The following is a 24,882-nucleotide window of genomic DNA, read 5'->3' on the forward strand; positions in this document are numbered from 1 at the left end:
TGGTGTGGTGTGGAGTGTGTGTGTGGAGTGTGTGTGTGGTGTGGTGTGGTGTGGAGTGTGTGTGTGGTGTGTGGGGTGTGATGTGGTATGGTGTGGTGTAGTGTGTGTGTGTGGTGTGGTGTGGTGTGGAGTGTGTGTGTGGTGTGGTGTGGTGTGGAGTGTGTGTGTGGTGTGGTGTGGTGTGGAATGTGTGTGTGGTGTGGTGTGGTGTGTGGAGTGTGTGTGGTGTGGGGTGTGGTGTGGTGTGGAGTGTGTGTGTGGTGTGATATGGTGTGGTGTGGAGTGTGTGTGTGGAGTGTGTGTGTGGTGTGGTGTGGTGTGGAGTGTGTGTGTGGTGTGTGGGGTGTGATGTGGTGTGGTGTGGGGTGTGGTGTGGTGTGGTGTAGAGTGTGTGTGTGGTGTAGAGTGTGTGGTGTGGTGTGGTGTGGTGTGGGGTGTGGTGTGGTGTGGAGTGTGTGTGTGGTGTGGTGTGGTGTGGTGTGGTGTGTGGTGTGGTGTGGTGTGGTGTGCAAATGTCTTAGAAAGCAACCCTCTGCTTCTAGCTCTTTATTAAAAGCCTACTTCCCTGAAAACCTCACGCGCGTGTCTTCAATCCCTCCCCCTGCCTTCTCCCTCATCGGTTTGTCCAGTCACTACACATAGACATTTTGGTATTTTAGAAACGGAAATTATTCCCAGATAATACTCCTGCGAGCACAGGGGGAACAGGAATTAACACAATTGGGGAAATGAATGGGCTGTTTTCCTTATGAAGTGTGGCTTCCGGAGCTCGGGGATTCCGTTGAAGGGAGGACTGGGGAGAGCACCGGTTACACTGAGAGTCTGCCTGTTTTATGTCGGATGGTTTTTGGTCTCTTCAGGCATAAACATGTAAGTGGAACTGATTTACTGTTTAATTCCTTAATATGTGTTGGTGAGAGACAAGTATTTTTTACAATCTTGAAATAATTAGGAAATATCAATTCGTTTCAATCTGCTTTTTTAATCTTAATTATTTCTTCTTTGGTAAAATCCTCCTCTATTTTCAAAGAGAATTTTCTCACCTAAAGTGGATATGTGAGCTACAGAAAATAATGAGCAGCCTCGTTACACTCGTGCTAGCAGGAGACGCAGATCTCCCGTGTGGCTGTTAGGTGATATTAGGTCCATCTCAGCCTGTGTCTGTCACGTAAAAGGAACTGCGTGTTTATCTCATCTACGTATCTTTACATCTGCATGTTTTTATATCGATAAACAAAACAAGAATTCAAGAAGTAACTGAGTATTTTCTCATCAGAAGCACTGGGTTATGTGGGAAATTCCGTTTGGCTGTAGGGCATTTTGTGGGGGGAGAGGTTTGTGGGCCAAAACAAGTAGGTATTTTTTAGTGTTAATATTTTAGGGAGTGAGGGCTTTAGTGATTATATCACCCTTTTACATACCATGCCCCACGTTCCTTTAATGAGAAGGAATTAATGTTTTAATGGGGGAAACCATACTCTATGGGGAAAAAAATAAAGAAAAGGCCTTTGGCCGAGCCTCTGGCAGAGTCCAGACCAGGGGTGGGCAAACTTTTGGACTCGAGGGCCACAATGGGTTCTTAAACTGGACCGGAGGGCCGGAACAAAAGCATGGATGGAGTGTTTGTGTGAACTAATACAAATTCAAAGTAAAGGAGCGGAGGGGAGAGCAAGAGAACCCTCCACTCTTTCGGCTCCGTGGGCCGGATAGAACAGCCAAACAGGCCGGATCCGGCCCGCGGGCCGTAGTTTGCCCATGGCTGGTCCAGACCAAACATCTGCAGTGGCAGAGTTCTCATCCCGGGAGGCGCTGCACAGCGAGGCCTGAGCTGCCCAGGCTGTGGCCGCTTCCTGTCGGTGTGGGACGCTGACACCAGGAGCCCAGCCCCCAGGTAGCAGGCCGCAGGCCACGAGGGGCTGCGCTGATGCTGCGCTGATGCTGCGGCTTTAGAAGGAGAGGCCGAGTGACTTTGACAGAACACAGCAGGTCCTGGAATGACTTCCGTTCAGTGTCCTTTCGTGATAGCATCGCTGAGGGAAAACCTCGATTCCTGCCCGGGGCTGCTCTAAGAAGTTGGCATTTGCTCCCCACGTCTGCGCGGCTTTGCCCTGGGACTGGTTTCCTCCCACATCCCAGAGATGTGCGTGTGCGGGTCCCAGCGTGAGGGGCTGGGGGTGAGTGTGCCTGGGCTGTAGGGCAGGGGTCGGCAAACCACGGCTCGCGAGCCACATGCGGCTCTTTGGCCCCTTGAGTGTGGCTCTTCCACAAAATACCACGTGCGGGCGCGCGTACAGTGCGATTGAAACTTCGTGGCCCATGCGCAGAAGTCGGTTTTTGGCCTAGGCGAGTCTACTTTAAAGAAGTGGTGTTAGAACACTCAAGGGGCCAAAGAGCCACATGTGGCTCGCGAGCCGCAGTTTGCCGACCACTGCTGTAGAGTGTCCGGTCCAGGGAGGTCCCGCCTGGTGCCCTGAACTGCCAGGAGAGGCTCCGGCCACCCACAGCCCTGAGCTGGAATCAGCAGGTTGGAAAGAAGGAGCTTGCTTTTATTCATCTGTCTTAAATGTGTGTAGAGCTCACCTTTATTTCCATGTTTAATAGTAGAATGTTTCAGGTCTTTATTTAGAAGTTTGGTGATTTTTTATGACAGAAATATGCCATAGGAACTTAATCTAGTTTCTATCAATCAACCCAAGGTAGCATTGGTTTTGTTATACATCATTCACTTAAAGTCACAGTTTCCAAGAACCTGGTGACCACGTTAGGTGACGACTTATTATACCCATGCCGGGTTAGCAGAATACTTCACATAACAGACCTACTTGGGCTTAAAGTGTGACAGTGATTATATCTATGGATTTTCAGAACCTGTTCAAAAAATGTTTATCAAATTCCAGAATATAAAAAACATTCAGCTCAAACACGATATTTATTCTGTAGAGTCGTGCTCAGGGATTTTGTCTCTTTGTGGTTCTACTTCGTTCTAGTGAATGTCCCCTATACAAGCCATCACTAATATTGTATTAAAAATTTGCACTTCTCATAAGTGTAATGAGTGCCATTAAAGTAGGAGGTTTTGATAAAACCACACTGGTTAGCCGAAACTGGTTTGGCTCAGTGGATAGAGTGTCAGCCTGCGGACTGAAGGGTCCCGGGTTCGATTCCGGTCAAGGGCATGTACCTTGGTTGCGGGCACATCCCCAGTGGGAGATGTGCAGGAGGCAGCTGATCAATGTTTCTCTCTCATCGATGTTTCTAACTCTCTATCCCTCTCCCTTCCTCTCCATAAAAATCAATAAAATATATTAAAAAAAAACAAAAACAAAAAAACCACACTGGTCACAGCAGTTGAAACATGCACTATTTCCAGAGCTTGGAGAAGCAGCTGCGGTTGAACAACAAAGCCTTCAGCCGGCAGCTGGCCATCGAGAACCAGAAGACGCTGGCCGCCCAGACCGCTAAGGAGACTCTGCAGACGGAAGTCAGACACCTCCAGCAAAGACTGAAGGTACTTCTTTTAAAGCAAAAGGCAACAACATGGGTGAAATTCTGCTTCCCAAATTGTCAGGGCTATTCTTTCCCACGAATAGTCAGCAAGCATTCCGTGAGCGTTCCGAGATGTGGATTTGATTTTCTTTCTTATTGCTTCTCTTGATTAACCAACTGAACACACCCACACAGTATCCTGGATTGTGTTCTGACCCTGTCGTCTTCCATTCTGGGCCCGCTCTGTGGTGGGTACCGACTTGAACCTTCGTTCCAAGCATGAAGGAGGACTGGCCTTCATGTTCCTTCCTTTTGACCAGGCCATCATGCACCTGTCAGTCAGCACCTCTTAACCTGCCTCTTCCTTCTCTCTGCTGCTGACATACATGCTGACCCTCAAATAAAAAGATATAACTGAATTTTCCAGATAATCAAAACTTGCCCCTCTAAACATCAAGATCTTTTTGTCTCTTCAATCCCCATCCCTGGGCCCTTTCTTTTTTAGTTTTCTTTAATAAATCTTTATTGTTCAGATTATTACAATTGTTCCTCTTTTTTCCCCCATAGCTCCCCTCCACCCGGTTCCCGCCCCACCCTCTGCCCTTCCCCGCCCCCCCACACTGTCCTCATCCATAGGTATACGATTTTTGTCCAGTCTCTTCCCGCACCCCCCAACACCCCTTTCCCCTCGAGAATTGTCAGTCCACACCCTTTTTATGCCCCTGATTCTATTATATTCACCAGTTTATTCTGTTCATCAGATTTTTTATTCACTTGATTTTTAGATTCACTTGTTGATAGATATGTATTTGTTGTTCATAATTTTTATCTTTACCTTTTTCTTCTTCTTCCTCTTCTTAAAGAATACCTTTCAGCATTTCATATAATACTGGTTTGGCGGTGATGAACTACTTTAGCTTTTTCCTATATGTGAAGCTCTTTATCTGCCCTTCAATTCTGAATGATAGCTTTGCTGTGTAGAGTAATCTTGGTTGTAGGTTCTTGCTATTCATCACTTTGAATATTTCTTGCCACTCCCTTCTGGCCTGCATAGTTTCTGTTGAGAAATCAGCTGACAATCGTATGGGTGCTCCCTTGTAGGTAACTGATTTTCTCTTGCTGCTTTTAATATTCTCTTTGTCTTTTGCTCTTGGCATTTTAATTTTGATGTGTCGTGGTGTGGTCCTCTTTGGATTCCTTTTGTTTGGGGTTCTGTGCGCTTCCTGGACTTGTAAGTCTATTTCTTTCACCAGGTGGGGGAAGTTTTCTGTCATTATTTCTTCAAATAGGTTTTCAGTGTCTTGCTCTCTCTCTTCTTCTGGCACCCCCATAATTTGGATGTTGGTATGCTTGAAGTTGTCCCAGAGACTCCTTATACTATCTTCATATTTTTGGATTCTTTTTACTTTTTATTTTTCCGGCTGAGTGTTTTTTGCTTCTTTGTATTTCAAATCTTTGACTTTCTTGTGATCCTCTAATCTGCTGTTGGATCTCTGTATATTGTTTTTTATTTCAGTCAGTGTAAGCTTAATTTCTAGTTGGTCCTTTTTCATATCTCGAGGGTCTCGCTAAATTTATCGGCCTTTCCTAGAAAATTTTTGAAAAACCTTATAACCGTGGTTTTGAACTCTATATCCAGTCATTTGCTTTCCTCCATTTCTTTCATTTGTGATCTGTTTCTTTGTCTCCGCATTTTGGCTGCTTCTCTGAGTTGATAGAGTGGCTTTGTGTGCTAGGTGTCCTATAGGGCCCAGTAGCTCAGCCTCCCCAGTTACCTGAGGTGGACACTCTTGGTGCACCCCTTTGTGGACTGTGTGCTCAGCCTTGTTGTAGTTAAGCCTTGATTGTCACTGGGAGGAATTGACCTCCAGGCCAATTGGCTGTGAGGATCAGCTGTGTCTACGCTGGGAGAACTTCTGTGCTGGAAACACCCTTATGAGACAAGACTTGCAAAAGCCTCTGTGCTCAGCTTGGATGAGGCAGAGTCTCAGGGCGGAGCAGACAGCAATGGCTTCCCGTCAGCCCTGTCCTAAGAGGCCCCTGGGTCTCAGTGTCCCTCGGTAATCACTGCAATCACCTGAGAGAAAGCTGCCCTTGAGTTCCACCTGCTGCCAGACAGTACAGTTTCTCCCCAAATGAGTCTGGGTCCCCAGAGTCTCGCCCGGAACTGGAGTTCAGTGCAGTCGGGAGCTTTTGTCTCCCTCCCGCTTGAGAAAGCCAGCTGCGTACTCAGTTGCCAGCCCTCTCTATGCTCACGCCTCCATACCTCTGCCTTCTGCAGCTCCTGTGAGTCTCAGTGTGCTTTTCTCTTTCCTTCTAGTTGTAGAATTTCCACTTAGCCAGACTTCCTGTGGTTCTGGATGATGTCCGCTTTGTCTTTTTGTTGTAGTTTTGAAATTGTTGTGCAAGGCAGCAGTTTAGGTGTTTACCTATGCCGCCACCCCTGGACCCTTGCTTCCTGGGCTTTCCTCCCTACTCAGACGTGGGAGACATCCTTAATTCATAGGCCCCCCTCAGTGGTCCTGATTCTAACAGGTGTGCCTCTTGATGTATGTGTAAGAAGCAGTGTTCGGTATTTAATTGAATCTTTTTTTTCCTCAACAAGCCAGGATTTCAAACGTTTTATTTTGCTGAGACTTTTAAAAGAACATTGGGATCTAAAGCTAAACAGTGATGTCTCTGTTCTGGTCTTCCCCATGCTGCACGTGCTGGGTTCATGCAGCCCTGTGTAGCAGCACACTCTGAGATGATGGAATGTTCTGTCTGCATTGTCCAGGACTGTGGTCAGCAGCCACGTGTGCTACCAAGCACACCAAATATGGATAGTGTGACTGAGGACTGAATTTTTTATTTTAGTTTAGTTTAATTGGTTTATTTTTATTTTTCACTTACAGTTTACTTTCAATATTATGTTGTATTGGTTTCAGGTGTATAACATAGTGGTTAGATACCCATATACTTTACAAAGTGTCCCCCAATATTTCCAATACCCACTTGGCACCAGACATAGTTATTGCAGTGTTATTGACTATATTTTCTGTTGTACCTTATGCCCCCATGGCTGTTTTGTAACTACTAATCTGTACTTCTCAGTCCTTTCACCCCGTCCTCCAACCCCCCTTCCCTCTGTGTCTATATGAGTCTGTTTCTATTTTGTTTATTTTTTTTCGATTTCACATATAAGTGAAATCATATGGTATTTGTCTCTCTCTGACTGACTTATTCACTTAGCATAATACCCTCTAGGTCCATCCATGTGACACAAATGATAAGATTTCATTCTTTTTTATGTTTTTTAATTAGTTTAATCAGGACATGGCTAGTGGCTACTATATTGCACCCTGCAAAAGAATAAGAAACGTAGGGAATGGGAAAAAGTGAAAGAAGCTAACTCAGAAATTTTTCAAAAACATTGTCCCATCACAGTAATATGTCACTCTGTTAAAAAGTGTTTTTTATGTCAGGAATGATATGTAATGTTATGACCTATTTCTACTTCTGCTAGAAATACAGATTTTATTCAAAGAATTCTGAACTTGCCCTGGCTAGTGTGGCTCAGCTGGTTGGAGCATTGCCCCATGCATCAGAAGGTCGCCAGTTCAATTCCCAGTCAGGGCACACACCTAGGTTGAGGTTTGATCCCTGTTGGGGCACATATGGAGGCAACAGACTAATGTATCTCTCTCACATTGATGTTTCTCTCTCTCTCCCTTCCTCTCTAAAATCAATAAAAATAAATATAATAAAAAGTAAAAAAGATATGCTCTAGAAAAAGAGGAAATACTGAACTCAAATTATTTTTTAGAAGAAACCAAAGTTGATAAAAACAAATACTTATAGAAAAATTGGTTTTGTGGTTCTTTTTAGGAGAAAGATCGAGAGCTTGACATTAAAAACATCTATACTAATCGGATAGTGAAAAATTTACATGACAAAGAAGATTATCCAATAGGTATGTTTTAACTATTTTTCCTCAAAATCTGTTCTTATGTATCTAGTCAGATTTTCCTATCTTATATCACCAAAACAATGGATGTTTAAAAAATCATTTTATTAGGCATTAAAACACATCTTGTGACTAGGAGAATCATAAAACTGTGCTATGGTTGCAACAGCTAGAGAAGAACAGAAATCCGTTCCTGTCTCCCCACCCTCTGCTCAGTCCTGCGTGTTACTTCAGGTCGAGTGAAAGGGGGCCTTCTCAGCTTGAAGCAAAGTGGCTGCCAAATGTTGGACTTGCTGAGATACCTACTAGCCAGAGTGTGGATTTAAAACGCAACGTTAGCCTGGCCGGTGTGCTCAGGGGTTGAGCATCGGCCTATGAACCACAGTTCCATTCCCGGTCAGGGCACACGCCAGGGTTGCAGGCTCCATCCCCAGTGTGGGGCGTGCAGGAGGCAGTCAATCCATGACTCTCTCTCTCTCATCATTGATGTTTCTCTCTCTCTCTCTCTCCCTCTTCCTTCCTCTCTGAAATCAATAAAAATATATTTTAGCCGAAACCAGTTTGGCTCAGTGGATAGAGCGTCGGCCTGCGGACTGAAAGGTCCCGGGTTCAATTCCGGTCAAGGGCACGTATCTTGGTTGCGGGCACATCCCCAGTGGGAGGTGTGCAGGAGGCAGCTGATCGATGTTTCTCTCTCATCGATGTTTCTAGCTCTCTATCCCTCTCCTCTCTCTTCCTCTCTGTAAAAAATTAATAAAATATATTTAAAAAAAATATATATATATATATATTTTAAAAATAAATAATAAATAAATAAGAATCAACTTTAGCCCTGGCCAGTGTGGCTCAGTTGGTTGGCCATCGTCCAGTGCTGGTTCGATTCCCGATCAGGACACAGGCCCGGGTCCCGGGCTCAATCCCTGGTAGGGGGTGTGCAGGAGGCAGCTGATAGAAGTTCTGCTATCACATTGATGTTTCTCTCTCTCTTTCCCTCCTCCTTTCTCTCTCTACAAATCAATTAAAAAATCATTTAAAGAATAAAGAAATTTTTAAAAATAAATAAAAATCAACTTTATTGAATTATAGTTTACCTCACTAAAATGCCCCCATTTTAAGAGTGCAGTTCAATGGGTTTGACAAATGCATGTTTATCCCCATGTAACCACCACCACAGTCAAAACATGGAGCATTTCCCTCTCCTGGGGAAGCTCCCTGGTGTCCACTTCGCGCCCAGTAGCTCCCCACCCCTGGCCCGAGGCATCCGCTGAGTCCCTTCTGTCACAACAGCGCGGCGTGCCTGTTCTAGAGCTCCGTATCACTGGGATCCTAAGTGGCCACTCTTTTGTCTGGCTTCTTTTGTCCAGCGCAATGTTTCTGAGATTCATCCATGTTGCTGCTGCTGTCATTAGTCACTTTTATTCCTGAGCAGTACTTTCCCCTCAAGACAAGATGTGCTTACTTCCCACCCCACAAGAGCTCCCAGCGTAACACTAGGGACACTCACCCTGTTTCAGTAGAAGTAACTATGCATTTACTTGTTTTTAATGTATTTTTATTGACTTCAGAGAGCGGAAGGGAGAGGGAGAGATAGAACATCAATGATGAGAATAATCGATCGGCTGCCTCCTGCACGCCCCCTACTGCGAATCAAGCCCACAACCTGGGCATGTGCCCTGACTGGGAATCAAACTGTGACCTCCTGGTTCATTGATTGATGCTCAACCCCTGAGCCACAACAGCCGGCTCTTTTAAAGGCAACCACCTCACATTTCCTTGCATTCCTTTGTTTGCCTCTGGTTTACAATCCAGAACAACAGCCAGCAGAGAAAAGGATAAAACCACCCAGGGGGTCGTTGAAATGGGAGAGAAAGAGCGGTCACGCCCCTTCGCCTGGGCCACCTAACCCTTGGTCAGCAGGCAGGAGCTCTGGCATGGGTGACAGTGCTCTCGTGGTTGCATGTCCAAGTCTGAGTCTGGGCTGCAGGCAGAGACAGCCTTGACCTCGAACAGCCACACAGACCCATCCTAATGCCAGCTTGCTTTGGATGCGGCCTCTGGGACACCCATAATAAGACAAAAGTGAAATGGTAGGAGAAAGGTGATAGTGGCAAATGTCACACATAGATGGAAAGGTTTTAGAAAGCATCTAGTGTACTTCGTTTCATTATGCTGCAAAGTGTCATTTTATACTTGCAGTCAATATTGCTTCCAAACGTCAGACATGTTTCTTCTATGCAATGTACTTGTTCTGCAGTTTCTTCAACAAAATCCGTGCAGACAGACAGGAAAAGTGTTCCATTTACAAGTACGAGACAACAGGGGACCCAAAAATCGGAAGATGTGCCATCTTTGACGACTAAGGTACAGCCAGTTTGAAATCTTGCAACATCTAATTAAACACATCTTTACAAAAGAGGCTACAGTCATTTGATCTATACAAAAAATTATTTGTGTTCCTTGAATTAAATACAATTTAAAATTATCTGTACCCAAAAGATGAGCTTTTGCTGCCTTTCTGAATTCTAGGGTAAGAAGATAACAGGAAACACTGGTCATAAAGAAAAACCCACTGGAATAGTCCACGTCATTCCTCACTGTAGCAGTAAGCTACCGAGCCAAGAGGAGTCCAAGAGGAAATATGAAGGTGATTTAGCAACTTTTAAGTCATATTTATTAATTTTTTTGTAAGTTGTGAATTCTGTACGTCCGGGTATAAAAGTATACATAAGACATATATACTGTTCAAAGAATGATTATAGAATTTAACACTGTGTAGCCACTAGCCCTAACAAATGGAACGTTAGTCCCCAAAACACACTGTGGGCCCTTCCTAACCACACCCCCGCCCTGCCCACCGGAAACCACCAGTCTTCAATCTGACGCCGGCATGCATTGCCTTGCTTTGCCTCTCAGTTCCCTATCCTTGTGTGTACCCTCAACCATTATGTTCACTTCTGACAAACTGAGTGGCGGGCAAACCCAGCTGAGGAAAGGCCAACACGGCCACTAATGAGACCAACCGAAGACTTCCAGGGAGGGTCAGCGGGCCAGACTCTGGCTTCTGGCCCCGAATGTACAAGGGCCTGTCAGGGCGAGATCCTGGGCACAGAGACCCCACCGCGCACGGCCTTCAGCAGGGCTGCTCTGCGGGGCTGGGAGAGGTTTGGGTGGGACAGGCTGCTCCGAATCTCCGTTCTAAGAGCCCGGAGCTCACCTGCAGCTCTGGAGTAGGTCGGAGCAGAACACGCTGTGGGTGAAATGGGAGCCCTAGGCTGACCCGGCTGCAGCACGGGGACAGGGCGCCGTCTCCAGCAGGCCGTGGGCCAGACGGGCCAGGACTGGCTCACCTGGCATCGCTGCCAGCGAGGTACAGAGGAGCAGGGGTCTTGGTGATACCAGCCCTCAATGCCCAAGCTTCTTTACTACCAGACTGGTGGCCCTTGCCCTAGCTGGGTAGGCTCAGTGGATAGAACATCGGCCTGCGGACTGAAGGGTCCCGGGTTCAATACCGGTCAAGGGCACATGCCCAGGTTATGGGCTGGATTCTCAGTGTGGGGCGTGCAGGAGGCAGCTGATCAATGATTCTCTCTCATTGCTGCTTCTATCTCGCCCTCTTCCTTCCTGAAATCAATAAAAGTATTTTTTTAAAAACACAACAGACTGGTGGCCCTCTGCCTCTGGGGTGCAGCCATCATCCTGGCTTCGCCTTCACCAGCGGGACCAGAGGTGCCTCTTCCGACTGCGGTGAAAGAAGGGCAGGGGCTGGGAGGCCAGGCCGCAGCCCGGTGCCATCACCCAGGCAAGAGACGCAGGTGGCCCGGACTGGGGCTGGGAGCAGTGGCGGTGGAAAATAAGCAACTTCGCCTGTTAGCAAAGTTTAACATTTGCATTAAGTATCAGTAGGGCATAATATTACTTAGAACCAACTACACATCTTGCTGGCTTCTTTGCTCACCACTAATTCTTGAAACATATTTCGTCTCTTGCTAGAATTCCTCTCATTATTTTTTTTAATATATTTTATTGATTTTTCTTACAGAAAGGAAGGGAGAGGGATAGAGAGTTAGAAACATCGATGGGAGAGAAACATCAATCAGCTGCCTCCTGCACACCTCCTACTGGGGATGTGCCTGCAACCAAAGTACATGCCCTTGACTGGAATCGAACCTGGGACCCTTCAGTCCGCAGGCCGACGCTCTATCCACCAAGCCAAACCGGTCAGGGCCTCTCATTATTTTCGAGTATACGTGAACAGTTTCATGTCAGAATGTGTGGAATATGCGAGGAAATTTTCCAGCTCTGCACATCCAGCACTGTCCCTCCCCCTCACAATGACTGCCATTCTGCGTTGTAAATGATGGCTTCCTCTGATGAGCTCCTTGGTCGTGGCTGCGGGTCTGTGCGCGCATCTGTGCCTGCAACAGGCCTTCCCCCAGGGGAGGGGAGGGCTGACGGCAGGCTCCCTGCTGCCCGGCAAGGACCGGAAAGGACAGCCCTTCTTCCCGTGGCTGTTTCACTAACAACACGCTGAGATCTCTTCCTGTCAGGGCACGTCCGTCCCCGTCGTTCTCCATCACAGATGCCCAGAATCCCGCAGGCTGCACATGAGGTCATGTATTTAACCATGGCCCTCTGGCAGGCATTCAGGACGTCCCGCTGTTACCTAACCATGCCCAGTAACATCCTTACACGACGTGCCAGTGTGTGTGTGTAGGGCTTGGTCCCAGAAGTGAAGGTGCTGAGGCCAAGAATATGTTCTCTCAAAATTGTAATCGGACTGCCAAACTGCCCCCCAGATAAAGCTGTACCAAGTTACACACCCACTCATTGGGAACAAGAGGTCCAATTTCCCGATAGCCTCACCGACTCTGGACATGACTTGCCAGTTGGGTAAAAATATCTTTATGGTTTTAACCGGCACTACATCCAGCTCAGTGGTGTTTGAACATCTAGTAATAACCTATTGGCAACTTTTGATTCTTTCAGGAATATCATTTTTCTTTTGGTTTCATCTTTCTCACTCATTTGGTATGTTTAGGAGAGTGCACCTTTCCTGCCTGTTACTAGCACCTTTCTGTATTCTAGTGTTATGTGCTCTTATTGCCTTGCCTTTTTTGTCATTTTAATGTGCTTGGCAGGAGGTGTAGATAAGGGTGGCAGACATGCATGCCATCTTGAAATAAAAGCCATTATTTTAAAGATCGCCAAATTGACTATTTTTCTACCACAGATTTATCAAAGGAAGAGGAACGCCTGAAAGTACCAGCGGCTCTGGAGAATACTGGAAGACAGAGAGAGAAAAAAGCAGATCGAGAGAAGAAAACCACTTTAGAAAAAGAACAAGAACTACCCTCAAAAAGAATCCAAGTCATTCACCCTGAACGGGGAAGCCAACAGGAAAATGACGCAGCAAAAGAAGAGCTTAAAAAAAGTGTCTCAAAAAGCAACATGGATGAGCATAAAAATGCCCAGAATACCAAAGTACACCTGCGACAAAGAAAGCATTATTTATTCACAGAAGCAACGGAAAATTTGCATAACGGGCTTCCTGCTTCAGGTGGGCCAGCCAAACCAGGTGTCTGGAGGTGCAACCACAGCACAGGCAAACAGCGTGCTGGTGCCCAAGAACTGAAGCCCAGGCCCTCGGGGGGCGGGTATGAGCCCTCTTTTGGTAAGTCCTCCAGAACAAAAGCAAAAGACGCAACTTTCCGAGAAAAGAAAAGCAACCTGATGGAGGAACTCTTTGGATCAGGCTGTGTCTTTAAAAATGACCAAGTAAGTACTGCTCATGAAGGGTCTGAGGAGACGTGGAAAAGTAACAAGATGCAGCAGCCAGCCCCGAGTCAGGCCTCTGCCAGCAATGCTTTTGGAGATTCTAAAGTAACTGTGGTGAATTCTGTTCAGTCATCGTCACCTACAGAAGGAAAAATAAAAATAATTATTTAAATAAAATCGATATTCTAATACATTCTGGTCTGCTATTCTGGTTCTTTTGTGCCTTTCATTTTGTACTGTGTGTGTGTGTGTTTTCAGTACATAAATTGACTTTGTATAATTAAGGTTTTGTTTTATTGCTAATCTAATTTTATTTTTAAATATATTTTATTGATAAAGAAATTTAAAAAAATTAAAAAATCAATAAAAGTAATTTTAAAAATAAAATATATATATTTATTGATTTATTTTTACAGAGGAAGGGAGAGGGACAGAGAGTTAGAAACATCGATGAGAGAGGAACATTGATCAGCGGCCTCCTGCACACTTCCTACTGGGGATGTGCCTGCAATCAGGTACATACCCTTGACTGGAATCGAACCTGGGATCTTTCAGTCCACAGGCTGACGCTCTATCCACTGAGCCAAACCGGTTAGGGCGCTAATCTAATTTTTTAAATTTAATCTTTATTGTTCAGATTATTACAATTGTTCCTCTTTTTTCCCACCATAGCTCCCCTCCACCTGATTCCCGCCCCACCCTCTGCCCTTACCACCCCCCACTGTCCTCATCCATAGGTGTACGATTTTTGTCCAGTCTCTTCCCGCACCCCCCACACCCCTTTCCCCCCGAGAATTGTCAGTCCACTCCCTTTCTATGTCCCTGATTCTATTATATTCACCAGTTTATTCTGTTGATCAGATTTTATTCACTTGATTTTTAGATTCACTTGTTGATAGATATGTATTTGTTGTTCATAATTTTTATCTTTACGTTTTTCTTCTTCTTCCTCTTCTTAAAGAATACCTTTCAGCATTTCATAAAATACTGGTTTGGTGGTGATGAACTCCTTTAGCTTTTTCTTTTTTTTTTTTTATTCCTTTTTTTTAAAATAAATCTTTATTGTTCAGATTATTACAGGTGTACCTCTTTTATTTTCCCCCATAGCTCCCCTCCACCTGATTCCCACCCCACCCTCTGCCCTTACCACCCCCCACTGTCCTCATCCATAGGTGTACGATTTTTGTCCAGTCTCTTCATGAACCCCCCATACCCCTTTCCCCCTGAGAATTATCAGTCCACTCCCTTTCTATGCCCCTGATTCTATAATATTCACCAGATTATTCTGTTCCTCAGGTTTTTAATTCACTTGATTTTTAGGTTCACTTGTTGATAGATATGTATTTGTTGTTCATAATTTTTATCTTTACTTTTTTCTTCTTCCTCTTCTTTAAGAATACCTTTCAGCATTTCATATCATACTGGTTTGGTGGTGATGAACTCCTTTAGCTTTTTCTTGTCTGTGAAGCTCTTTATCTGGCCTTCAATTCTGAATAATAGCTTTGCTGGGTAGAGTAATCTTGGTTGTAGGTTCTAGCTATTCATCACTTTGAATATATCTTGCCACTCCCTTCTGGCCTGCATAGTTTCTGTTGAGAAATCAGCTGACAGTCGTATGGGTGCTCCCTTGTAGGTAACTAACCGTTTTTCTCTTGCTGCTTTCAAGATTCTCTCTTTGTCTTTTGCCCTTGGCATTTTAATTTGATGTGTCTTGGTGTGGTCCTCTTTGGATTCCTTTTGTTTGGGGTTCTGTGCGCTTCCTGGACTTGTAAGTCTACTTCTTTCACCAGGTGGGGCAACTTTTCTGTCATTATTTCTTCAAATAGGTTTTCAGTGTCTTGCTCTCTCTCTCTTCTGGCACCCCCATAATTCGGATGTTGGTACGCTTGAAGTTGTCCCAGAAGCTCCTTACACTATCTTCATATTTTTGGATTCTTTTTTCTTTTTGCTTTTCCAGTTGAGTGTTTTTTGCTTCTTTGTATTTCAAATCTTTGACTTGATTCTTGTGATCCTCTAGTCTGCTGTTAGATATCTGTATAATATTTTTTATTTCAGTCAGTGTATGCTTAATTTCTAGTTGGTCCTTTTTCATATCCTCGAGGGTCTTGCTAAATTTATCGGCCTTTTCTTTTTCTTTTTTTTTATTAATTTTTTTATAGAGAGGAAGGGAGAGGGATAGAGAGTTAGAAACATCGACGAGAGAGAAACATTAATCAGCCACCTCCTGAACACCTCCCACTGGGGATGTGCCCACAACCAAGGTACATGCCCTTGACTGGAATCGAACCCGGGACCTTTCAGTCTGCAGGCCAACGCTCTATCCGCTGAGCCAAACTGGTCAGGGCAATTTATCGGCCTTTTCTAGAAAATTCTTGAAAAACTTTATAACCGTGGTTTTGAACTCTATATCCAGTTGTTTGCTTTCCTCCATTTCTTTCATTTGTGACCTGTTTCTTTGTCTCCGAATTTTGGCTGCTTCCCTGAGTTGATAGAGTGGCTTTGTGTGCTAGGTGTCCTATAGGGCCCAGTGGCTTAGCCTCCCCAGTTACCTGAGGTGGACACTCTTGGTGCACCCCTTTGTGGGCTGTGTGCAGTGTTGTTGTAGTTAAGCCTTGATTGTTGTTGGTATCACTGGGGGGAATTGACCTCCAGGCCAATTGGCTGTGAGGATCAGCTGTGTCTATGCTGGGAGAACTTCTGTGCTGGAGACACTCTTATAAGACTTGCAAAATTGCAAAAGCCTCTGTGCTCAGCTTGGATGGGGTGGAGTCTCAGGGCAGACATTGGTTTCCCATCAGCCCTACCCTAATAGGCTCCTGTGTCTCAGTGTCCCATGGTAATCACTGCAAACACCTCTGAGAGAAAGCCGCCCTTGAGTTTCGCCTGCTGCCAGACAGTCCAGTTTCTCCCCGAATGAGTCTGGGTCCCCAGAGTCTCACCCAGAACTGGAGATCAGTGCAGTCGGGAGCTTTTGTCTTCCTCCCGCCTGAGAAAGCCAGCCACGTACTCAGTTGCCCACCCTCTCTGCGCACGCTCCTTGGTACCTCTGCCTTCGCAGTTCCTCTGAGTCTCAGTGTGCTTTTCTCTTTCCTGACAGTCCAGTTTCACCCCATATGAATCTGGGTCCCCAGGTCTCACCCGGAACTGGAGTTCAGCGCAATCGGAAGCTTTTGTCTCCCTTCTGCTTGAAAAAGCCAGCTGTGCACTCAGTTGCCAGTGTTCTCTGCGCGCGCGTCTCAATACCTCTGCCTCCTGCAGCTCCTCTCAGTCTCAGTGTGCTTTTCTCTTTCCTCTAGTTGTAGAATTTCCACTCAGCCAGCCTTCCTGTGGTTCTGGATGATGTTCGTTTTGTCTTTTAGTTGTTGTTTTGAAATTGTTGTGCGAGGCAGCAGTTTAGGTGTTTACCTATGCCGCCATCTTGGTTTCTCGCAATTGCGTTAATCTAATTTTAAAATTCCATTTTATATTAGACAATGACAACATTTTAAATACAAAATGACACCTTTTTTTTCTATAACTGAAACGTCCATTTTCTTTTGGATGACTCATTATGATTTTCATATTCTATGGGACTCCATTGCTCAAGTCCACCCAAGATATATATATCTCATAACAATTTTATCGAAAATCAAATCGCATTGTAACTAAAAGCATGAAGCAGCTTTGAAAGATAAAATATGATCAGAGGGCTCTATATTTTTTAAAAACCACAAACGCAGCAGTGATCACCAAGCTTGGTTTTATGATAATTATTTTTGAGCCCTGACTGATGTGGCTCAGTTGGTTGGAGTGTCATCCCATACACCGAAGGGTAAATGGTTCAATTCCCAGATGAGGCACATGCCCACGTTGTGGGTTCCATCCCAGGTAGGGGTGCATGTGGGAGGCAGCCAATCAATGTTTCTCTCTCACATTTGTTTTTCAATCTCTCCCTTCCTCTCTCTAAAATCAATACTTTTTTTATTTGAGTGTTGTCTTATTCAGCTAAACTGGGCATCTAACATCCTGCCTTTGTGGGCGACACTGTCCCATGTGCACCTAGGATTCAGCATTTTTTAATACTTTTGTTGCATACCTGCACCTTGATCTTTTTTTCTGTTAATCTTGTTCTTTTAAAATAGCATGTGGGGCCCTAGCCAGTTTGGCTCAGTGGATAGAGCATCAGCCTGTGAAGGGTCCCGGGTTCAATTCTAGTCAAGGGCACATGCCGAGGTTGCGGGCTCGATCCCCAGTAGGGGGCGTGCAGGAAGCACTTGATCAATGATTCTCATCCTTGATGTTTCTCTCTCTCTCCCCCACTCCCTTTCTGAAATCAATAAATATATATATATATATTTTTTTAAAGCATATGGGTATAGTGTCCACACAAGTTAGCTGCTCATTCCTAATTAATGTATTTTTTACACCTAGAATATTTTGATTATACAAAAAGGGCTGTACTCTCAATGTTAATCAGTTAACTTGCCTTCATTAATTTTTTTAGATTATATATTTTATGAGGGAGAGAAACATCAATGTATTGTTTCACTTATTTATGCATTCATTGGTTACTTCCTGCATGTGCCCTGAATGGGAACTGAACCCTCAACCTTGGCTCATCAGTGGACACTGTAATCAACTGAGCTACTTGGCCAGGGCTGCCTTCATTTATTTATAAGAGCAACTTATTAATAATTAGAGGCCTGGTGCACAGATTCATGCACTGGTGGGGTCCCTCATCCTGGCCTGTGAATCTCCCACATCCCAAGGGGTCCTGGATTGTGAGAGGGTGCAGGCCAGGCCAAGGGACCCCACCGATGCACGATCGGGGTAGGGGAGGGACCTTGGGAAGGGCTTCAGGGCATGTCCGGCCCCACTGGCCCAGTCCCGATTGACCAGACCCCAGCAGCAAGGTAACCTACCAGTCAGAGCATCTGCCCCCTGGTGGTCAGTGCGTGTCATAGCTATGGGCCAAACAGTCAAATGGTTGCTTAGGCTTTTATATATATACTAGAGGCCCGTTGCACGATATTCGTGCAAGAATAGGCCCCTGGCTTCACTCCCAGCCTTCCAGGACCTAGCAAGTCTCCACTCCCTACCCCAGCTGCCCGGGAGCACCATGTCCCCGCTCCCACTGGGAGCCAGCAAGTCCCCGCTCCCTGGCCGCCCGGAGCCAGCATGTCCCCGCTCCTACCGGAAGCCAGCAAGTCCCTGCTTCCCAGCCGCCCGGGAGCCAGCACATCCCCACTTCCGGGCCGCCCGGAGCCGGCAAGTCCTTGCTTCTGTCTGGAGCACCACTCCAGTAGCTCCCTCCACCGCCCCGCTTCCCCTCATAACAGGCTTCACACCTCTCTGCGCCTGCATATGCAAATTAACCTCCATCTTTGTTGGGTTAATTTTCATACTCACTCTGATTGGCTGTGGGCGTAGCGGAGTGATAGTTAATTTGCATGTTTCTCTTTTATTAGGTAAGATTTAGACCATAGTATTTCCAAGGATATTTATGGGTTGGTGTGTAATATTAACACTTTTAAAAATTGAAAATAAAAAATAAACTTTTGCCGAAACCGGTTTGGCTCAGTGGATAGAGCGTCGGCCTGCGGACTGAAAGGTCCCGGGTTCGATTCCGGTCAGGGGCATGTACCTTGGTTGCGGGCACATCCCCAGTGGAGGCTGTGCAGGAGGCAGCTGATCGATGTTTCTCTCTCATCGATGTTTCTAGCTCTCTATCCCTCTCCCTTCCTCTCTGTGAAATATCAATAAAATATATTTAAAAAAATAAAAAAAATAAAAAAAATAAACTTTTAAAAGGAAGTGTAAAAAAGGATGGGGGGAGTATAAGTCATGATGGGAAAAGAATTGTATTTAAAACCAAAGATAAAGACTACAAATCGCACCTTAACCAGTTTGGCTCAGTGGATAGAGCATCGGCCTGCGGACTCAAGGGTCCCAGGTTCGATTCCGGTCAAGGGCATGTTCCTTGGTTGTGGGCACATACCCAGTAGGGAGTGTGCAGAAAGCAGCTGATCGATGTTTCTAACTCTATCCCTCTCCCTTCCAATCTGTAAAAAAAAAAAAAAAAAAAAAAAAATCAATAAAATATATTTTTTAAAAAAAGACTACAAATGGCATAAGCTTTGACCTTTATGAAAACTACAGTGGGGGAAAAAAGAAGGAAGGAGAGACGGGGGAGGGGAAAGAGAGAACACTTAGAATTCTCATAGGCTTACACAGGGGACTATGCAAATGCACATGAAATGATGTAATTGCCTAGCCTAAATTCTGGAGAAATTTACTAAAATGATTCTTAGAAATGGTGTAACAGTACAATATTACAATGTCTACTCCCGATAGCAGATGGAGTTTTCAGGGGATCTTTCGTTAAGCCTACCCCCAAAAGCACAATCATAACATTAAGTCAGAACTACCTAGAAGTGCTTCTGTAGGGCACTATTTAATAAAAATATAATCTAAGCTTATTACTTTCTAGTCATCTAATTAAGGTTATTTTAAAGACATATGCATAAGATAATAAAATGCTAACTTCCATCTCTAAGGAAGGAGATTGTGGTCCATTTTTAATTTATTTTCAGTGTATTTATTTCCAGTGTATTTTCTATGACTTTCTATACTGAACATAGCTGTATAATAGGAAGGAAAAAGTTTTAAATAAAAAGAGACCCAGCCTGGCCAGTGTGGCTCAGTGGCTGAGCGTCGACCCATGCACCAGGAGGTCACTGGTTCGATTCCCGGTCAGGACACATGCCTGGGTTGCAGACTCCATCCCCAACAGGGGGTGTGCAGGAGGCAACTAACTGATGATGTTTCTCTCATGGATGTTTCTATCTCTCTCTCCCTCTCCCTTCCTCTCTCTCTCTCAATCAATAAAAACATATTTTTATAATAAATATTTTTAATTAAGTCAAGCACCAAAGCATAAATGTTACTATTTGTTAGAAAACAGCATTTCCCCCCGTGTGTTAACATATATACAGCATTTGGCTTAGGGAAATAATAACCACTTTAAATGAAATATTTTAGACACTTGGGTATAGAAAGTGCTGGAGAATAAAGTACAATTCTACTTTACTGCTACTGAGAGCAACAAGAATCTGATTAAATCTTCCGTTTTCAACACTTAGCATCACTGACTGAAGAAAAGAAACTGAATTGGTCCACAAAGCATTTTAAGTTCCAGTATATTTTAAATGGGGAAAAATTTCACTAATAAAAGTTCTTAAGATTTCAAATTCCTTTTAGTCTGTTCACTGAGAATGAAGACATATTTTTAAAATATTAGGAAGAGCCGAAACTGGTTTGGCTCAGTGGATAGAGCGTTGGCCTGCGGACTGAAGGGTCCCAGGTTTGATTCCGGTCAAGGGCATGTACCTTGGTTGCGGGCACATCCCCAGTGGGAGGTGTGCAGAAGGCAGCTGATCGATGTTTCTCTCTCATCGATGTTTCTAGCTCTCTATCCCTCTCCCTTCCTCTCTGTAAAATATCAATAAAATATATTTTAAAAATAAAAAAAATAAAAATAAAATATTAGGAAGAAATTCATTTCCTGTACTCTGATAGACAGGTACTCTGGTGCTCCTGCTATAAAAAAGCTAAAAATGGCCCTGACTGGTTTGGCTCAGTGGATAGAGCGTCGGCCTGCGGACTGAAAGGTCCCGGGTTCGAATCCGGTCAAGGTCATGTGCCTTGGTTGCGGGCACATCCCCAGTGGGGGGTGTGCAGGAGGCAGCTGATCGATGTTTCTCTCTTATCGATGTTTCTAACTCTATCCCTCTCTCTTCCTCTCTGTAAAAATTCAATAAAAATATATTTTTAAAAAAAGCTAAAAATGCTGTCTTCACCAGAACAGCGGCCGCCAACCTTTCGGACCTCACGGGCCACCAGTGGTCTGTGCCACCGGCTGGCAACCGCTGCTCCAAAGGTTTCCTTACTACAGCAAACGTGTGTTAAACAGTTCAGCTGGTGACCACTAAGTGAAAGCCGTCCCCAGGGAGGCGGGCAAGCAGAGCTCTGACGTCAGCTTTGGCCTGAAGGGCATTTACCAAAACTGGAGAACGGAGCATCAGGAAAGCCCCTAGGGCCAAACCCAAAGAACAACATCAGCCAGCCCAAGGAGAAGCCTAACAGAAGGCCCCTCCCACAGAACCCTGGACACCAGGGCCTCGAGCCTCAATAAGCTGAGAAAATTGTCTTAAACTCAGAGACTGTAGCCAGTCCACCCTCACCTGTTTGACAGACTGAAACTGAACTGGTTGACAGAACCTAAAAGTAAAGTTTAAAGAGATCGAGGCTTGTAGTAGCCCAGGCAGTAGAAATACATATCCTTTCTGCAAGAGCCTATCTTTTTTTTTTCTTAGTATATATATTGATTTCAGAGAAGAAGGGAGATAGAAACCTCAATGATGAGAGAGAATCATTGATCAGCTGCCTCCCACATGCCCCCTACCAGGGATCCAGCCAGCGACCAGCCATGTGCCCTGACCGGGAATTGAATTGTGACCTTCTGGTTCATAGGTGATGCTCCACTGAGCCACGCCAGCCGGGCTAGAAGAACCTATCTTTAACCCAGGCCTCAGGAAATCCCCAGAGAGTTAAACACACACAAAAACAAGGTGCTAAGAGAACCAAGAAGAACAACATATAAGGACCAGATCTGCAAAGACTTCACCTATTGGAATTATACACAGAAAATAAATGGCTGAAGAAATAATAGTTTTGGAAAATATGAATTAAAAAGAATAAGAATTCAGCATGTGACAACTCAGAAGACAAATAATAAATTAATTCAACAAACAGGCTTAACAGCAGATGAGACCAGAATGAAGAGAGTAAAAGACAAGTCTGAAGCACTGATCAGTATGGAAGTGGAGACAGCAAATAGGAGGTTAGTAGACATGAGGAGAGAGAAAAGGTTTAACAAGCATCTGTTTCACCCTGGCTGGTTTGGCTCAGCACACAGAGCGCTGCCTGTGCACTGAGGAGTCATGGGTATGCCGGTCAAGGGCACGTACTGTGGCTGCAGACTCAATCCCCAGCCCTGGTCAGGGTGCCTGCGGCAGGCAACCAATCCATGTGTGTGTCTCTCTCTCTTTCACACCCCCTCCCTTAAACTCTCTCTAAAAAGCAATGGAAAAATATTCTCAGGTGAGGATAAAAAAATGATTGTGGATTTGTATATAGAAATATTTCCCTGCTTGATTTACCATAAATATACAGGAAACCCAATTGGCATGAAGAGAGCTTTAGATATTTTAAATCAAACAGATGTCACATCTAAAGCTAGAAACTATACCCAGTATTTTTTAATAGAAACATAAACCTATAGCTATCCATAAGTATACATAAATATACTAACATTAATACTAGTAGTCCCCATTCTGTGGAATCATGGGAGACTTTGCTTCCTCACTCCTTTTCTGGACTCTTCAAGTAGGATTAAAAAAAAAAAAAAAGCACCAGTTATTTTTTTAGGTACTACTATTATAATTTAAAATTTTTTATTTTAAAACCACACATATCGCCCTAGCCAGTTTGGCTCAGTGGATAGAGCGTCGGCCTGTGGACTGAAGGTCCCAGGTTCGATTCTGGTCAAGGGCACATGCCCAGGTTGCAGGCTCGATCCCCAGTAGGGGGCGTACAGGAGGCAGCCGATCAATGATTCTCTATCATCATTGATGTTTCTATGTCTCTCTCCCTTCCTCGCTGAAATCAATAAAAATATTTTTAAAAATAAATAAATAAAACCACACATATCAATATCCATAAATGTATGGGATCATCGGAAGAATCATAAGAAACTGGTAACAGAGGAGAAACCAAGATGGCAGCACATGTAAACACCTAAACTGCTGCTCGCACAAAAATATCAAAACTACAACTAAAAGAAAAAACGGACACCATCCAGAACCACAGGAAAGCTGGCTGAGTGGAAATTCTACAACTAGAAGAAAAGAGGAAAGAGGAGAGAGGAAAGAGGATTGAGACTCAGAGGAGCTGCAAAAGGCTGAGGTATGGAGACTCGCACATGGAGAGGACGGGCGGCTGTGTGCACAGGCGGCTGAGTGCGCGGCTGGCTTCCTAAAGCGGGAGGGAGATGGAAGCTCCCGACTGCACTGAACTCCAATCCCAGGCGAGACGCTGGGAAACCAGACTCATTCAGGGGGAATCTGGACTGTCAGGAAAAGAGAAAGAACACTGAGACTCGGGAGCTGCAAAAGGCAGAGGTCCAGAGGCGCGTGCACACGCAGAGAGGACTGACTGCTGAATGCATGGGTGGCTGAGTGCGCAGGTGGCCTTCTAAAGTGGGAGGGAGAGGGGAGAAACCAAGATGGCGGCATAGGTAAGCACCTAAACTGCTGCCTCGCACAACAATTTCAAAACTACAACTAAAAGACAGAACGGACACCATCCAGAACCACAGGAAAGCTGGCTGAGTGAAAATTCTACAACTAGAAGGAAAGAGAAAAGCTCACAGAGAATTGGAGGTACGGCAAAGGGTCTTTGTGCGCGCAGAGAGGAAGGGCGGCTGAGAGCCTGGCTGACTTTCTCTGGCGGAAGGGGGAAGGAAGCCCCCGACCGCACTGAACTCCAGTTCTGACTGCACTGAACCCCAGTTCCAGGCGAGCCCCTGGGGACACACGCTCTTACGGGGGAAGTCTGGACTCTCGGGCGGAGACTCGGGAGCCGGGGAAGGCGGAGGACTGAAAGCACGCATGCGCCAGTGCGCACAAAGGCTGCAGAGGTTGCCACAGGCTTTCCCTAGTGGAAGGGAGTCAGAGGCTCCTGAATGCACTGAGCCCCAGTTCTGACTGCACTGAACCCCAGTTCCAGGCAAGCCCCTGGGGACCCACGCTTTGTGGGGGGAGTCTGGACTCTCGGGCGGAGACTCCGGAGCCGGGGAAGGCGGAGGACTGAAAGCGCGCACGCGCCAGTGCGCACAAAGGCTGCGGAGGTTGCCACAGGCTTTCCCTAGTGGAAGGGAGTCGGAGATTCCTGACTCCACTGAGCCCCAGTTCTGACTGCACTGAACCCCGGTTCCAGGCGAGCCCCTGGGGACCCACGCTCTTGTGGGGGGAGTCTGGACTCTCGGGCAGAGACTCAGGAGCCAGGGAAGGTGGAGGTCTGAAGGCGCGCACATGCGCGCAAGGGTAAGGCTGACAGGAAGCCAAGACTGAGACTCTACCCCATCCAAGCTGAGCACAGAGGCTATTGCAATTTGGCAAGTCTAATCCTATAAGGCTGTCTCCAGCACCGAACTTCTCCCAGCATAGACACAGCTGATCCTTACAGCCAACTGGCCTGGAGGTCAATTCTTCCCAGTGATACCAACAACAATCAAGACTTAATTACGACAAGGCTGTACACACAGTCCACAAAGGGGTGCACCAAAAGTGTCCACCTCAGGTTAACTGGGGAGGCAGACCCACTGGGCCATATTGGAAACCTAGCACACAAATCTACCTTACCAACTCAGGGAAGCAGTGAAAATGCGGCGTCAAAGAATCAGATCACAAACGAAAGAAATGGAGGAAAACAAACGACTGGATATAGAATTCAAAACCACGGTTATAAGGCTTTTTAAGAATATCCTAGAAAAGGCCGATAAATATAACGAGACCCTCGAAGATATGAAAAAGGACCAACTAGAAATTAAACATACACTGACTGAAATAAAAAAT

At 45.4% G+C, this 24,882-nt stretch overlaps 2 protein-coding genes across 2 annotated transcripts in view; one reads left to right on the forward strand and one right to left on the reverse strand.

Moving 5' to 3' along the window:
- The window catches only part of LCA5L (lebercilin LCA5 like), a gene marked incomplete at its 3' end in the record, with an annotated part of 28,445 nt that extends 15,067 nt beyond the window's left edge, over nucleotides 1-13,378 (forward strand). Inside the window, exons 5-9 of the mRNA XM_080655271.1 lie at nucleotides 3,371-3,508; nucleotides 7,354-7,438; nucleotides 9,687-9,793; nucleotides 9,959-10,076; nucleotides 12,663-13,378. Coding sequence (XP_080511397.1) covers nucleotides 3,371-3,508; nucleotides 7,354-7,438; nucleotides 9,687-9,793; nucleotides 9,959-10,076; nucleotides 12,663-13,378 — 1,164 coding nt within the window. The remainder of the gene's footprint in view (nucleotides 1-3,370; nucleotides 3,509-7,353; nucleotides 7,439-9,686; nucleotides 9,794-9,958; nucleotides 10,077-12,662) is intronic.
- Nucleotides 12,923-24,882, reverse strand: part of GET1 (guided entry of tail-anchored proteins factor 1) — a 30,239-nt gene continuing 18,279 nt past the window's right edge. The window contains exon 5 of the mRNA XM_080655268.1: nucleotides 12,923-13,346. Coding sequence (XP_080511394.1) covers nucleotides 13,333-13,346 — 14 coding nt within the window. The 3' untranslated portion in view covers nucleotides 12,923-13,332. The remainder of the gene's footprint in view (nucleotides 13,347-24,882) is intronic.

The sequence above is a fragment of the Plecotus auritus genome, assembly GCF_963455305.1.
Source record: "Plecotus auritus genome assembly, chromosome: 2".
Taxonomy (NCBI): domain Eukaryota; kingdom Metazoa; phylum Chordata; class Mammalia; order Chiroptera; family Vespertilionidae; genus Plecotus; species Plecotus auritus.